Source organism: Stenella coeruleoalba (assembly GCF_951394435.1).
Source record: "Stenella coeruleoalba genome assembly, chromosome: 10".
NCBI lineage: Eukaryota > Metazoa > Chordata > Mammalia > Artiodactyla > Delphinidae > Stenella > Stenella coeruleoalba.
The window spans coordinates 66,693,738-66,710,559 of NC_137156.1; the positions used below are offsets into that span (position 1 = coordinate 66,693,738).

The following is a 16,822-nucleotide window of genomic DNA, read 5'->3' on the forward strand; positions in this document are numbered from 1 at the left end:
AGCCAGCCCCACAGCATCCTCACATGATGATGCGGGGCTCCGGCACCGACTCACCAATAGACTTGTGGGGCAGCACACTGGCCCCGTTGAGGTAGAGCTCGTCGTTAACTATGACGTCCTCACCCAGCACTGTCACGTTCTCCATGCGCACCTTGGGGGGAGGGGCAGGCCTGTCAGCGAGGCAGAGGCATTCCCCCACCCTCCCCATCTGGCCCAGCCCGGAGGCTTACCCACTGGCCCACGCGGCAGCGCCAGCCTACAATGCAGGACTCAAGCCAGGAGTGGGAGCGAATGTGGGCATCTCGCAGCACCGTGCACCGCCGAATGCACACACCATCCTCCACCACCACACCAGGACCCAGACTCACATTAGGGCCAATGCTGCAGTTCTCGCCAATACGGGCACTTGGGTCCTGAGGACAGCGGGGAAAACACAAGTGGGCCATCTGTCCCCCAAGGTTGAGGGGGTTGACAATGCTCTGGGCAAGGGCCTCACCACCAGCACGTTGCCCACAATGCCGGGGCCTGAGCACAGTTGCTCAGGCTGCTTCTGTCGCAGCGACTGCAGGAAGAGGCACATGCCGGTGAGGAAATCCTTGGGCTGCCCAATGTCCATCCAGAAGCCTGTAGGGAGACAATGCATCAGGGGGCTCAGCCCAGCCACAGACCACCCCCACCCTGTGGCCTCCCTGCCTCACCCTGCAACTCCATGGCATAGAGCTGCCCCTCCTTGGCCATGACAGGGAAGATCTCCTTCTCAATGGATGTGGGCTGCAGCTGTGGGAGTGGGCAGCTCATGAGCAGGGTCATGGCAGTGGTGGCCTGCCCTACCCCAGCCCACCCAGCAGCTGGCTTCTACACACCTGGATGCGCCGTAGCACTGGAGGGCTCAGGATGTACATGCCTGCGTTGATCTTGTTGGAAACAAACACCTGCGGCTTCTCCACGAACCGGTGAATGCGGCCTGTGTCCGCCTCACACACTACCACGCCATACTTAGAGGGTTCCTCCACTTTGGTCACCTGAGTGCAGGGGGACTTCAGGCCTAGTCCAGGGCTCCTGAGCCTTGATATACATGCTGTCCTAAATTTCAGGGGCTTTGCCGAAAATGCCTAAAGGCACAAACTGCACAGCTCTGCAACCGCAACACCAAGGGGCAGTTCAAGGCTGGAGGATGGGAGAGGCTAGGGAGGCTGCGCATGGGGACAGGTACATTAGAACAGAAAGACGGGCTCTCTTACCAGAATTGAGCCCTCCTGGCCATGGTGCCGGTGGAACTGCACCATGGCTTGAAAGGGGAAATCGCAGATCACGTCACTGTTGAGGACGAAAAAAGGGTCTGCAGTCTCAGAGAGCAAGTCACGGGCCAGTGCCAGGGGCCCAGCTGGGGGAGAGGGACAGGTCGCCATCATTTTGGGGGTCTGAGCCCCTGGATCCAGGCTCAGCAGTCCCCATCCAGGCTGAGTCTTGCTCCTTCCCTGGCCCTAAACCCTCCCCAAGGGACCTTCCTATCTCTACTGACCTGTTCCTAAAGGCTCCTCTTCATGGGACATAGAGATTCGGATTCCTAGCTGGAAGGAAGAAGCCCCCCGTCAGGTTCCTCTCACCACGGTGAAAAGTTGAGCGGGGACCAAGGGAAAGAGCGAGAAGTCCGTGCCTCACCCTTTGCTCCTGCGCCTTCATTTCCTTCTCCAGCACCTGAGACATATAGCTCACAGCCAGAATCACGTGGTCCACGCCGGCCTGTGGGCAACAGAACAGCGCCGGCCGCCAAGCGGATTCAGCCGAAGGCACAGGTGTCCCCGATCCCCAATCGCTGGCCGTCCCTCATCCTATCAGGTCCTACCAAGATCCCGGCCCCGGGCCTTACCGCGGCCAGCGCCTCCACTTGGTGCAGCAAGATAGGCTTATTGCAGAAGTCCACCAGCGGCTTCGGGATGCTTAGCGTCAGCGGCCGCAGGCGCGTCCCATAGCCACCCACCAAAATCAGTGCCTTCATTGCGCCTGCGGGCGGCCGGAGAGTGAGTCCCGGGCTCCGAGGTGTCCGCGGCCTGCCTGGCGGACCCCTGCCGCACACTCCCGCCGCTGTGCCCGGCCCCTCGCCCTTCACCCGCCAGACTGACCAACTCTGGCTCTGCCTTGTCCGCCCAGTCCGCGCTGACGCTAGGGCCGAGACCGCAGCAAACCTGGACACGACGCCGGACGGAGACCGACTGCCTCCCAACTCGGGCCGGCGGCCGGCGGGAAGTGACGTAAACTCGGGCGGCCCAATCAGCTACCGTATACGTGGCACACAGTCGGCGTCGAAGCGCCGAAACGCGACGCTCCGGCCGACGCAGCCAATGAGAACCGAGCGCGCCGGGCTACCATGGGGACCGGGACCCGGACCTGCGAGTCAGCTGGCCATTGGCGGATACAAAAGCGGAGCTGGCGCCAAGGGCGAGGCTTCTTTTGCGCTGCGCCCCAACCGCTTCCGGCCCCTCCCCGCCTCACCGGGCCGGCCGGGCCGGGGAGGGGCCGAGGATGCGGGCGGGCGGGACTATGCCAGTCTCCCGGAGGCCGAGGGGTTTCTCAAAGACACGGACACGCCTCGGTTTCTAGCGGCTTTATTTTGACATACACGACCTCAGACACAAGCGGGGCGGGCAGCGCTAGGTGTACAGAAAGGGGCAGGCTCAGCCCAATGCCGGAGCAGCCCCTCCCCTGCACGCAAGGTCCCGAGAAAACGCAACCGCGCCCAGACGCGACCGGAGCCACGTGTCATATCCGGGCGCAGGGCTCGGGCGGCGTGGACAGGCTTAGGCAGCTTCCAGGAAAGTGGAGTAGAGAGCGGTCCTCCAGGCGAGGCCTTGCAGTTCCCCGAGAAGCAAAGATACCAGGCCCTTCCCTTGGTTCTCCCCAAACTTTTCCCCATTAAAACATTTTTTAAATCGGCACAAACAAAACCAAATTGAACAGTTTTAAAAGTTCAAGCAATATGCATCTAGGGGGGGGGTGCACGTGGCGGGATGTGAGCAAGTGAGCAAAGGATACGAACTAGCCCAGGCCTTTGGCCCCTTAAGGAGAATCCCCACGCCCACTGTACAGGCCCGGATGTGAGGGAGGGGTGGCGTCCCGGGCAAGTTGCAAAACTGGTCCCCTTCCTCTTTAAGCACCGCCCATCCCACCCCGCTAGGGGGCTGGTGTCGACTTCGCCCAGGGAAGCACTATAGAGAGGGGTCGCTTGAACGCCCCAACCCGTGATCCCATCTTGCACTTTGGTCCCAAGTTGGGGCTGGGAAGGCAGGGCCTGGCAGGGACAGGGCTCTCTAGCATGGAACAGGGCGAAATGGTGGCAAAGAGCGTGTGCAGACACACATGCCCACCACCCACCAGAAAGCAGGGCTGTGTCTCCCAAGTGTTCAAAAGTACTGAAAACAAGGGACCCTGCCCTGGGGGAGAAGCAGCAAATCCCAGCCCTGCTCTTTTAGTGCCAGGCAAACACTGAATTTAAGTCGGTACAGCCTCTCTCGCGATGAAGAGCGGAATGGGGCAGCATCTCCCATAATATACAAACTCAGGAAGCACAGCACATCCCCAGGCTGGAGAGGTGCCATCAAGTGGGTCCCGAGTGGCCCCAGACCCTTTGCTTTAGCCTCTGCCTTACCAGGAAATGACTATCCACACTAATGAAGAGCTACTGCCCCCATGGATGAAGCCACAGAATAGTACAGAAGATGGTCATTACTGACCAGAAACAGGCAAGCTGCCCCTCCTAGCCCCAAGGAATGGGAACCTGCCCACCAATGGCACCAGGGTCAGAGGGCCGAGAGAGATGGGATCCCATCAAGGAGCCCATTTAAGATGTGTGGGGCTGCATCTCTAAGGACCAGGAAATTAGTCCATCAGTTACCAAGGCCTCTCAGAGACACAGGCTGGCAGGCTTACCATTAATGCCCCAATAGGGACATGCTAAAAGTGACAATGACAGTGGCCCTAGACTCAGAGGTGAGAGCACTAACCTCAGCAATGGCTAGGTGAGTGCAGTATCACCTGGCCACATGTGTTAGAGGTGGCAGGTCTCTGTGCCATTAAGGGCTGGCAGCAAAAGTTATGGGCAAGGAATGGGTCACCCCCTGGGCCTTCACTGTGCTACTGTCAGTGTTGAGTGTTGAGGGGGCCACACTCCAGGCTCACAGAGAGGGTGTTGGGCCAGCAGGGAAACACCTCCTCCAATTCATTTTGCTACCAGTTCTTTTAGAAAAGGTAGCACCTGCTGAGGAAGGGCACAGGGGCAAAAGCTCACCTCAGAAATGGTAAAGAGAATATTTTGCTGAGGGAAGCATGAAGAAAATCAATATTTACTAATGAACAAGGCTACACCCCAGGGGAAAGATCACAGGGGCTGGTAGATGGACAAATGGACAGACTGATGGACCCCAGTACTGATAAGACAAAACTCTCATTAGCAGAATCTGGGCACCTGCACCCAGCACCCAATGTCCCTATAAGCAAACAAGCTTAAAGTTCTCCCTCACAAGCCTGGAGCTCCTCACATGGGCTCCTGCCTTGAGCTTGGCCTGGGGAGAGGTGAGACCCTGAGCGGACCACAGCCTTTGAGCCCTGGAAGGAGCAGCCCATCCAAGGCAGCACAGCTGCCCAAGCTAGAGGAAGAGGACTCCTACCCACAGCACAAGGACTGCAAATACTAGCTGGGTCAGAGCCATCAGAGGCCCTGAGGCCTGCTGGAACACTGACTCTCCTCAGCAAACAGAGCAGGGCCCCCTCCAGTGGGGCAAGAGGGGATGGCCTCCTTAGGCAAGGGATCTTGGTGAGAAACGCTGGCTGGGCTGTGCAGGCAGGAGGAGGAGCAGGTTCAAGTGCCAAATAGTGCCTGGGGATCCCAGGGCCTGCCCTCTATCATTGCTGGCTTCAGCACAGCTTCATGAATCTAGCCTCATGCCAAGGTCAGAACCGAGAAGGGTCCAGCTGTGTGCAGTTGGCCCTGTGGTGCCCTGGGGACATCTGTTACAGACCTGGATGATACCCACAACACAAGCTACAAAGTCCCCCAAGAGATGGGCACCCAACCCTCTACTACTGGGAACAAGGGATGAGTGAGCATGGAGGGGCCCTGAGCCAACCCAGGGCTTCACCCCACAACTAGCAGGACCCTGCAGCCACAGACCCCAAAGACCTAGGCAAGAGAAACCAATGTCCAAGGGCAACCTGTCCCTGCTGCCAAGCCCACCAGGGGTATCTCTTCCTTCCTAAGTCAGCCTGGACACAGCAGTCAGAACCATAGAGCTAGGAAGCCTGGCTGAGAGGATGTGTTCTGCCCTCCTTCACTTTATATGTATGGATTCCAGGCTACAGCTAAAAACATTTCTTTTAGTTTACACCAAAGAGAAATATCACCCTTTTAAAAGCAAGTCTGTGTGTCCTCATGGCGAGTTCAGAGCAATGGTCCCTGCCTGAGGGTGGAGAGGAAGGGGTTCTGGAAGCCCAGAGCTGGGCCTACTGGTTCTCGTCCCGCATCTGTTCCATGATGCTGATGAGGTTCTCCAGGCCAAACACATAGCCTCGGTCAGGCCCATCATGCACAGTGGGGTCATCTCGGAAGCCCTTGAATGTGCTGTGTGCAAAGTCGATCATGCGGACATCCACCTTGGGTGGAGAGAAGGGGCCCACCTCGGGGCTGGTGCTGCTGGGGCTGGTGCTAGGGCCACAGGATGGTGCCACCTCAGGGAGCCCTGTGTCCAGGTGCTTGATACGCATTTCGGACCGGCGGTCCAGGTAGGACTCAGACCGGCACTCCTTACCATCATAGATGACAAGCAGGGAACTGGAGTAGAAGCGGTAGGAGGCCTGCCGCTCCAGTACAGCTTTCAGGCCTCGCAGTTTGCTCAGGATGGGCTCAAAAAGGTCACGCCGCAGGTCCAGGCCATTGTGCAGGTACTGATAGAGGGCATTGCGGAAGCCTTCAATGGAGAGCCCACGGCCATAGTACTTGTTCCTGCAGAGGTAATGCCCCGTGTCCAGCTGGTACACCTGAAACCCCAGGAGACAGACAGGTGAGTACCAGGGAGGTCTGATGACCTCACGGTGCCCTGGGCAGGCACTATCTGGAAAGTACTTCTGACCAACCTGAGCTTTTCTGCTCAACCCTACACAACTAGAGTAGGCAGGCCAAGTTCACCCTAAGTTTTCCTGTGGTAAAGCCAGCAATGTGCAGAGACCAGGCCTACAGGTTTTCTGTCACTACCTTTGGAGCCCTCCTCCAAGTTGCCCCAGGAGACCAGCTGGACTCAAACTAGGAATTATCTTGCTGACAGACAAGAGTCTTACTTGCCCCAATATGAAGGCAACAGGCTCTCACAGTGGTTCTGCACTGGAGCCCAGACCAAGGTCCCCAGGTAAGGACAAGAGGGCTCAGGGAACATGTCTACAAAAACGCACTCAGCACTCTGTAGGGGACTCACCCTCTCGGAGGAGATTCTGGACCACTGTGGGCCAGGAGGACACCTGGCTCGGATAGCAGGCAGGCACACACACAACCCAAAACATGCAAGCAGGAGCACCTAGGCTCTCACCAAGGATGACTCACCTGCATGCCACAGACCCTGACACCCAGCGTAGCTGACGTACTTTGCTCGCACTTCCGCATCTGCCGGGCTGCCTTCTCAGCTGATGCATCATCACCATGCTGCCGGGTGCCCATCTTCAGGTCCAGCACACAGGGGTACTTGAAGTGGTGCACCACGTTCTCAAGCAGGAGGAACTCTGGGCCACAGTCAAGGGGAATAACCACCAAACTCACCATCAGCCCCAGCCAGAAAAGCATAATCCCATTTTTCTATAAAAGGAGGCATTCCATTCTAATGTAATCTGTATTCACCTCACAAACTCTCAAATGTGGATTTCAAACCACTGGCTTATTATTTCTTTAAAAAATTTTTTTGTTGCGGTAAAATACACGTAACATTTATCATTTTAACCATTTTTAAGTATACAGTTCAGTGGCATTAAGTACATTCATATTACTGTGCAACCATCACCACCATCCAATCTCCAAAACTTTTTCATCTTCCCAAATAGAAATTAGAAACTGTACCCATTAAACAGTAACTCCCATTCCCCTCTCCCCTGCCCCCATAACCACTGTCTACTTTCTGTCTCTATGAATTTGCCTGTTCTAGATACTTCATATAAGTGGCATCATGTAATATTTGTCCTTTTGTATCTGGCTCTTTCGCTTAGCAAATTGTTTTCAAGGTTCATCCATATTGTAGCATGTGACAAAATTTCATTCCTTTTTATGGCTGACTAATTTTTCATTGTATGTATATACCACATTTGTTGATATCATTTTTATTTTATTCTTTAGATCTGCCTTGCAGGCATACAATAAACCAAAGAAGATTTGGCAGTTTCACATACATCCCTGGCACCATCAGTAAACCAAGGCCCTGCTCAATCCAGTGTCTCACTCAGGCCTAAGAAGTAAGGAACTTCCTTTGTAGCACTACTACAAAAATGATAAATCAGATTTAACATTCCCAAACAGGAATCTTTAGAAAAATCTGGATTTAAATTTCTATCTTGCCATTTTCTGAATAAACTTCAAACCAGTGGACCATATATTTAAACTTATCCCTTAGTACTTCTAGGATCTTCTGCTTAAAATGGCTCTGTGGTCCTGGCCTCCTGGCATTTATATCCATGTCCTCATCTACATCTCCTGTCTGCAACAATCTTAAAGGTACAGGCCTGTCACATGTCTGCCAAAAGTCATCAGGGCTCACAGCCTGGCCCTCAATTCCATATTTGGGACTATGTAGCAATCACATGGTCTTGGAGGATAAGACCCTCAGCATCACTATGATGATGAATATTTTAATATCCGCTAATTCTTTAAGGAGTAACACTAAAAAAATCATTAAATATGGCTTTTAACTAGTCTCATCACCTGCTATAAGCTATAAACAAGTGACAGTAAAACTCAAAGAAGGTTGCAGAAATATCTCACAATGCCTGAGAGCACTGGATCCTGCTTCGGCCACTCACTGGCTCTGAGCACAACACTTAACCACCCTGTGCTTCCATTTACTCGTCTGTAAACGGAAATCATAACACTTCCTCCCTCAAAAGACTTAGGAAAACTGAGTAAGTATATATGAAGTGCTCAGCATACTTCCCTCAGTTTCTCAGTAAGATTTATTTATTGTCTACTGCTTCAAAACACTAAATGATTTTAAGAATTCCCATTTCATAATACTTTTTACCTTTGGTATCTTAAAAAACTGTTTTATATTGCACAGGTATAGTGTTTAGAAAAAACATACTAAAATCAAACATATTACTTTTTAATTATTATCTTTTGGGAGGGGAGAAATACACACATGTACACGTGTACATATGCGCACGCGCACACACACACACACCCCAATTCTAGACATGCACTGATAAATATGGTAGCCACTATCCATGCCTGGTGATTTAAATTTAGATTTTAATTAATTAAATAAATAAAAAATTTAGTAACTCAGTCACAGCAGCCACATTTCGGTTACAGTGTAGCTAGTGGCTACCACAAATTTCAGCACAGATTCAGAATACTTCCATTGTCACAGACAGTTCTATTGGACAGCACTCTTCTAGACTGCCAAGTTTAAGCTTCAGTCTTACCAGCCCCAAAACGCAGGAAAGAAACAACATGTTGATGAAAATAAGAAGGACAAAGAGGAAGAAGAGCCTATGGAAAAGGGAGATGAGAACAAAAGAGGAGCCCCTGAACAGAGAGGGCGCTGGCCATGGTACTGTTAGGTGCCCTGACACAGGACTCATGGTCCCAGTAGCAGGCACTGCTGGAGAAGCAGTAACAAGGATACTGTAGAGTTTTCGGTCCTTGGACTCGGAGCGCATGCGGCTCAGCTGCTGTTTGTGACAGCGCAGGCTCCAAGGGTTGTGGCTGATCTTCTCGGAACTCAGACCGCTGTTGCCATCCAGCATCTGGAAAGGGACATCCGAGTGGCTGTGTAGCTCCACCTTCGGAGTCTTTGCCTCCTGGGGGCTAAGAAGGAAGAACATACCCATTGCTAAGGGGCTCAGACAAGTCACCCTCTGGGGTCTCACTACACAGGGTGGGGGAGGCCTGGATCAAGTCTAATGTGCCACGCATAGACCTTCCTGAGGGGTGACACGGGGCCCAGATGCATGAGCCCATCAAAGTGAGTAAATGGTATAAGTACTAAGGAGCTAGGGTGTGCAGCCTGTGTTGCTAAACTGATCTGATCTGATGTCAGAGACAAACTATGTGCTGCCACATCTAAGAAAAGTCCCAATTCCAACTTCTAGGTCAAGTCACAGAGCATCCTATTCACTGAATTTTTTTTTTTTTTTTGGCCATGCCGCACGGCTTGCAGGATCTTAGTTCCCGGACGAGGGATCAAACCCAGGCCCTCGGCCGTGGAAGTGCCGAGTCCCAACCACTGGACTGCCAGGGAATTCCCTCACTGAAACTTATTTTTGAGTGATATTAAATATATATAAAGTAATTTAATCATACAATTTTAATTTCACTTTGGTTCAAAACGCTCATTTTTTATTTACATTAGTTTTATTTTTTTTTACAATTCAGTTTTTTGGCGTTTTTTTTTTTTTTTTTTTTTGCGGTACGCGGGCCTCTCACTGTTGTGGCCTCTCCCGTTGCGGAGCACAGGCTCCAGATGTTCAAGTTCAGCGGCCATGGCTCAGGGGCCCAGCCACTCCGCGGCATGTGGGATCTTCCCGGACTGTGGCACGAACCCGCGTCCCCTGCATTGGCAGGCGGACTCTCAACCACTGCGCCACCAGGGAAGCCCTGGCGTTTTTTTTAGTATATTCATGAGGTTATAAAACATCACCACTATTTAATTTTTAGGAATTTTCATCACCCCAAAAACAGACCTTGTCACCATTAGCAGTCACTTCCCATCTATCCCTCCCCCTCAGTCCCTGGCATCCACTGACTTTGCCTTCTGTCTCTTGGACAGAAACAATGGATTTGCCTATTCTGAACATCTTATATAAATGGAACCATATAATATGTGGTTTTCTGTGACTGGCTTCTTTCATTTAACATAAATGTTTTCAAGGTTCATCCATGTTGTAGCATGTGTCAGTACCCCATCCCTTTTTATTGCTGAGTAATATTCTATTGTATAGTTATACCACATTTAATTTATGGACACTCAGGTTGTTTCCAGTTTTCGGCTATTAGGAATAATGCTGCTATAAACATTTGTGTACAAGTTTTATGTGTGAATATATTCCTTCAATTCTCTTGGGCATATACCTAGGAGTGCAGTTGCCAGGTTTAACTTTTTGAAAAACTGCCTAATTGTTTTCCAGAATAGCTGCACTATTTTACATTCCCATCAGCAGTGTAGGAGGGTTCCAATTTCTCCATATCCTCATCAAAACTTTTATTGTCTATCCTTTTGATTATGGCCACCCTTGTCAGGGTTCACATTTTTTTGCATGATATATCAAGAAAAATAATTCTTTGTAGATTATTTTCCTAATCTACAAGAAAAGTCAATTTCCAATGCAATAAACTGAACTTCAGATTCAGGGAAAGGATTAATAGCTGATATCAGAGTCTCAGAGAGATATGACACCCAAACCCTTAAGGAACACTAGTCTGGATGCCACTCATTGCCTTTGGGCTCTGACATCCTGCAGGTGAGAAAGGAGCTGGAACCTCATCGTGGACCAATGCATTTCCACCTCTGTCTTGGGGGTGCGAGACATAACAAAGCTGGAGAAAACAGGGTGTTCTTGTTCCCAAAAAGCTGAGGGAACTTCATTCTCTCTTGACTAGCTACAGCCATACTCAGAAGGAGGCATCACTGGGGTGATGTGACATACAGGCGGCAGCCTGCACCTATGTGGGTGGCCTAAGAACATCAGCCACCTTCCCCCAACCTTGAGCCTTACTTCCCCATGATGTATCAGGACTCTAGAGATATTCTGAGTATATCAGGACCAGACATGAACCACCAGTCCTGCTTACCATCCCCTTACCTCTCTGAGGTTTCAAGGGACAGGCTGGCTTTCTCCTCCCTGTGGTCACTGCCACTGCCTGACCGGTGCAGGCTCCGGCGAGAGTGCTTACGCCGAGGTTGCTCCCGCTCTGGTGTGTCATCCTGCTCCACGGTCTCACTTTCCACATAAGGGTAGGCCAACAAGTTGATGTAACCATCACTGTCCCCCTCAAAGCAGACTGACACCACTCCTGTTGGAGAAAAAAAGGCAGCCAGTCAACAAATGTCTACAGAGATTGGGTCCCTTCAGTTCAGACTGCTGGCACATGCTGTCCCTCAGCACACTGACATCACCTGCCCTGTATCAACTGTGGGAACAATGACTAGCAGACATCTTTCCAAAACACAGCTGACCACTAATCCCCCATTCTAAGTCTAACCACTAATCCCCCATTCTAAGTCCACTATTTACCTTTGATTTTGGATAAATCTATATATTTTTCCCATTCTCTTGTCTAACCCTCTCACTTTCTTTTTTCCTTTCTAATAAATTTATTTATTTATTTATTTTTGGCTGCGTTGGGTCTTCGTTGCTGCGCACGGGCTTTCTCTAGTTGTGGCGAGCGGGGGCTACTCTTCATTGGGGTGCGTGGGGGTTCTCATCACTGTGGCTTCTCTTGTTGTGAAGCATGGGCTCTAGGCGCGTGGGCTCAGTAGTTCTGCATGTGGGCTCAGTAGTCGTGGCTCACGGGCTCTAGAGCATGGGCTCAGTAGTTGTGGTGCACGGGCTAAGTTGCTCCGCGGCATGCGGGATCTTCCCGGACCAGGGCTCGAACCCGTGCCCCCTGCACTGGCAGGCGGATTCGTAACCACTGAGCCACCAGGGAAGCCCACCCTCTCACTTTCAACTGCTGCCTTCTGTACCATTCAAAAGAACTGTATTTTCTAGGTGACATCCACACTCGACATAATTTAACCCTCTACTTATTTAACTGCTCTATGATGCTGTCATTTCCTATGTCCTCCTCTAGATCTGGTTTCCTTCTGCCTGACAATGTCACCTTGACAGACATCAAGACTTCTCAAAGACAGTCCCCAAAATATGTCTTCTGCCGACACTGAACATCAGGCTATTCTAAGCTCAACAGGCAGAACTTCTGCCTCACCAAACCACCAGCATTCCTAAGTTGAAACACCTATTTTCCATGCTGTACTCATGCAAAACAGTTTGTTGTGTCCATTTTTATCAAACAGGTTTTCATAGTTTCTTCTGGATCATTACCAAACGAGTTGAAACACAATACCTAGAAATCAAGGAGTTTTTTGTTATTTGTTCTTAAAAAGGTCGAGGCTGCCCTTCATCTAACTTCCATATCCAACCCTCTGTCAGCTACACTCCTCGTTTACATTCTTGGTGTGCAATATCAGCATTATTGAGAATCAGTGAGAAGCATTTAGGAATATGTCAGTATGCTAGACCAAGAATATCCTTCTCTTTGGCCCATTTCCTTCTCCAGGAGGGCACTGCCCCAATCCCTGGTCTCTATTAGGAAAAAAAATCCTTAAGACATTAAGGTGAAATCGATTTTTCTTACCTTCTCATTACATTGCTTAAATGTACACCTCACTTTAGTGAGCTTCACAACTGTGTCCTGGCTTCCTTACATAGATGACTGCCTCTCCTACAGGTTTCTGCCTTTGTAACTTCTTCTCTTTGTCTTTTCCAGAGCTTCAGTTATGTTCAAGTTTGAATGCCCTCTGGTCTACAATATTCTTTGTTTCCTGGGCTCCCCCTCGTACTCTGATCTAGAGTGTCCTCCAGGCCTGCCACATAGCTCCCATGCTGGGCCCCTCCTTGCTGCAGCTGACCAGAGTGAGAATTGTTCCTTCTATGTCCTCTCCTTTTCCCTTCTTTCTTGGTTTCCTCCTTATTTGAGTGGAATACATCTTCAAGTAACTTCCTAAGAGTGCTCAGGAGGTCAATTTTCTGAGTCCTTTGCAGGACTTTATTCTATTCCAACACTTGACTGATAGTTTGGCTGAAGACAGAATTCTATGTTGTCTGAAAATAAAGACAGTTTTACTTCTTCCTTTCCAATCTGGATGTCTTTTATTATTTCATTTTCTTGCCTAACTGCACTGGCCAGAACCTCCAAGTTATATGTCAACTAGAAATGGAGAGCATGGACATTCTTGTCTCGTTCCTGATCTTAGGGGTTAAAGCAATTGTCTCATCACTGAGTAGGAAGCTAGCTGTAGGTTTTCATAGATGCCTTCTATCAGCTTTGAGGAACTTTCTTTCCATCCCCACTTTGCTAAGAGTTTTGTTACTCCTGTTGTTTTATCAAGACTGGATGTTGATACAGATGGCCAACAGGTACATGAAAAGATGCTCAACAATGGCTAATTATTAGAGAAATGCAAATCAAAACTACAACGAGGTACCACCTCACACCAGTCAGAATGGCCATCATTAAAAAATGTACAAATAACAAATGCTGGACAGGGTGTGGAGAAAAGGGAACCCTCCTACATTGTTGTTGGGAATGTAAATTGGTGCAGCCGCTATGGAGAACAGTATGGAGGTTCTTCAAAAAACTAGAGTTGCCAGATGATTCAGCAATCCCACTCCTGGGCATATATCTGGACAAAACTGTAATTCAAAAAGATGCATGCACCCCTATGTTCACAGCAGCACTATTCACAATAGCCAAGACATGGAAACAACCTAAATGTCCATCAACAGATGAATGGATAAAGATGTGGTACATATAGACAACGGACTATTACCCAGCCATAAAAGAGAATGAAATAATGCCATTTGCGGTAACACTGATGGACCTAGAGATTGTCATACTAAGTGACGTAAGTCAGAAAGACAAATACCATATGATATCACTTACATGTGGAATCTAAAATATGACAAGAACTTTTCTACAATACGAAACAGAAACAGACTCACACACAGAGAACAGACTTGTGGGGGTTGGGGGGGGAGGGATGGATTGGGAGTTCAGGATTAGCAGATGCAAACATATATAGAATGATTAAATAACAAGGTCCTACTGTATAGCACAGGGAACTATATTCAATATTCTGTGATAAATCATAATGGAAAAGAATATGAAAAAGAATGTACATATATGTATAACTGAATCACTTTGCTGTACAGCAGAAATTAACATAGCATTGTAAATAAACTATACTTCAGTAAAATAAATTTTAAAAAAGAATGTATGTTGGATACTGTCAAGTACTTTTTCTGCACTTACTGAGATAATCATATGATTTTTCTTTTTTTAGTTTATTGATATGGTCAATTACATTAACTTTTGAATGTTAAACCTACCCTGCATTACTCCTATGGTAAACCCTACTTGGTCACGACATACTGTCCTTTTAATATATTCTTAATATATTCTTTAATATATTCTTAATATATTCAATTTGCTAAAATCTTGTTCAAATTTTTTAGGTTCGTCTAGGACATTAATTTTCTTGTAATGTCCTTATAGAATGAGTAGAGATGTATTCCTGCTTCAACTTTTTGAAAGAGTTTGTGTAGTATTTCTTAAATATTTGGTAGAATTCACCAGTGAAGTTGTGTGGGCCTGGAGTTTTCTTTGCTAAAATGCTTTAAATTCCAATTTCAATTTATTTACTACATAGGGCTATTCAGATTATTCATTTCTTCTAGAGTGAGTTTTCATAGTTTGTGTGTTGCAATAAATTGTCTATTTCATCTAAGTTGTAGAATTTACTGGCATAAAGTTGTTCATAATATTTTTATTTTTTTTAATATCGGTAGAAACTGTAGTGATGATACATCTGTCTTTTTTTTTTTAAGATTTCTTTTTTGATGTGGACTATTTTTAAAGTCTTTATTGAATTTGTTACAATATTGCTTCTATGTTTTGGTTTTTTGGCCGTGAAGCATGTGGGATCTTAGGTCCCCAACCAGGGATCGAACCCACATCCCCTGCATTGGAAGGTGAAGTCTTCACCACTGGACCACCAGGGAAGTCCCACATCTGTCATTTCTGATATTGGAAATTTATGTCTTTTCTTTTTCCTAATCAGTCTGGCTAGAGATTTATCCTAGCCTTTGGTCTTTAGTTTTCACTGATTTTCTTTATTTTTGCTCATTTTCCTACTGAATTGTCTTTTTTCCTATTGATTTTGAATTGCATACACACACACACACACATTCTAGAAACAAATCCTCGGTCAGTTTTATGTGAAGTAAATAGCTCTTAATTTTCTTTAAAAGTGTATTTTGATAAAACTTTTTAATTTTATATACTCAAATGCATCATTCCCTCCTTTAAAATTTCTTTTTATCTTGCAGGGCCATCTAAAGCTATAATGGAAACCTTTAATTCTCTGCAGGCACGTACCATTGAGTACCTTGACACAGAGCATCATACCTGATCAAGGGAGAAGTGGTTATGCTATGGGTCGAACAGGAAGAAGAGCCTTCCAAGAGTGGGTAAGATCTGGTAATTAAATGAGCCATGCAACCTACCACTAGTTTAAAAAATATGTATTTTTTTGATCCTAATTTTTTTTTTTTTTTACCTCATTACTCACACCTAGAAAGAATTCAGGTAGGAAAATGAAAATCAATGGTCCTTTACTTCATTTGATATAAGTCCTAATTTTCTTGGCATTTTTAAGATTGGCTTAAACACAGAGAATTACATTTGGGTAGAGGTTTTCGGGGTTTTTTTTAATATACTTTTTTTTTTTACTTTTAAAAATTGTGGTAAAAACATATTTAACATAAATTTGTCATTTTAACCATTTTTAAATGTAAAATTCAGTGGCATTAAGTACGTTCACAATGTTGTATAACCACTTTTGTTACCTATTTCCAGAACTTTTATATCACCTCAAACAAAATCTCTATACCCATTAAATAACTCCCCATTTCCCTCTCACCTGAACCCCTGGTACCCTCTAATCTACTTTCTGTCTCTACAAATTTGCCTACTGTAGATATTTCGTACAAGTGGAATCATGTAATGTTTGTTCTTTGAGGTCTGGCTTATTTCACTTAGCATAATGTTTTCAAGGTTCATCCACCTTGTAACACGTGTCAGAACTTCATTTGTTTTTAGGGCTGAATACTCTTCCAGCGTAAATATATGCCACATTTTGTTTATCCGTTCGTCTGTTCAACCCAATCAAACACTTGGGTTGTTTCCACCTTTTGTCTATTGTAAATAATGCTTCTGTGAGTATTACAAGTATCTGTTTGAGTCTCTAGTTCCAATTCTTTTGAGTATATACCTAGGAGTGGAATTGCTGAATCATATGGTAATTCTGTGTTTAACTTTTTGAGGAACTGTCCAACTGTTTTTCCATAGTGGCTGTACCATTTGACATTCTTACCAGCAATGTTCCTATTTCTCCATATCTTTGCCACTCTTTCTTTCTCCCTTCCTTTCTTCCTGTCTTCCTTCCTTCCTTTCTTTTCCTTCTTTCTTTTAATGTATTTTTATTTATTTATTCAAATTAATTTTTATTGGAATATAGTTGCTTTACAATGTTGTATCAGTTTTCTTTCTTTTTAATAGCCATCCACTGGTAGTGAGTAGTCTCTATTGTGGTTTAGATTTGCATTTCCCTAATGACTAATGATGCTGATTATCTTTTCATGTGCTTATTGGCCATTTGTGTATCTATTCTGGAGAAATGTTTATTCAACTCCTTTGACCATTTATGAATAGGGTTGTTTCTTAACTTTTTTTTTTTAACATCTTTAATGGAGTATAATTGCTTTTGTTTCTTAACTCTTAATTGGCAAAAAGAGG

At 47.1% G+C, this 16,822-nt stretch overlaps 2 protein-coding genes across 7 annotated transcripts in view; both read right to left on the reverse strand.

The window, feature by feature from the left end:
• Positions 1-17: 17 nt before the first annotated feature.
• Positions 18-2,366, reverse strand: GMPPB (GDP-mannose pyrophosphorylase B). 3 transcript variants are annotated; one of them, XM_079935253.1, is made up of 9 exons: positions 1,871-2,366; positions 1,663-1,743; positions 1,523-1,571; positions 1,242-1,384; positions 864-1,022; positions 699-777; positions 497-624; positions 231-413; positions 18-151 (listed from the first exon to the last, which is right to left on the reverse strand). In XM_079935253.1, the coding sequence occupies exons 1-9, from the start codon at positions 1,997-1,999 to the stop codon at positions 20-22; spliced, it is 1,083 nt and encodes a 360-aa protein (XP_079791379.1). In that variant the 5' UTR covers positions 2,000-2,366; the 3' UTR covers positions 18-19. The 3 variants fall into 3 exon arrangements, with proteins under 3 accessions (XP_079791379.1, XP_079791378.1, XP_079791380.1); XM_079935252.1 differs by having other exon boundaries at positions 864-1,097; XM_079935254.1 differs by having other exon boundaries at positions 864-1,097; positions 1,663-2,001.
• A 204-nt stretch (positions 2,367-2,570) lies between these two features.
• The window catches only part of IP6K1 (inositol hexakisphosphate kinase 1), a 74,406-nt gene continuing 60,154 nt past the window's right edge, over positions 2,571-16,822 (reverse strand). For all 4 annotated transcript variants that reach the window (XM_079932983.1, XM_079932986.1, XM_079932984.1 and 1 more), the window contains 4 exons: positions 11,047-11,257; positions 8,871-9,052; positions 6,587-6,762; positions 2,571-6,030 (listed from right to left, as the gene is read on the reverse strand). In XM_079932983.1, coding sequence (XP_079789109.1) covers positions 5,497-6,030; positions 6,587-6,762; positions 8,871-9,052; positions 11,047-11,257 — 1,103 coding nt within the window. In that variant the 3' untranslated portion in view covers positions 2,571-5,496. The remainder of the gene's footprint in view (positions 6,031-6,586; positions 6,763-8,870; positions 9,053-11,046; positions 11,258-16,822) is intronic.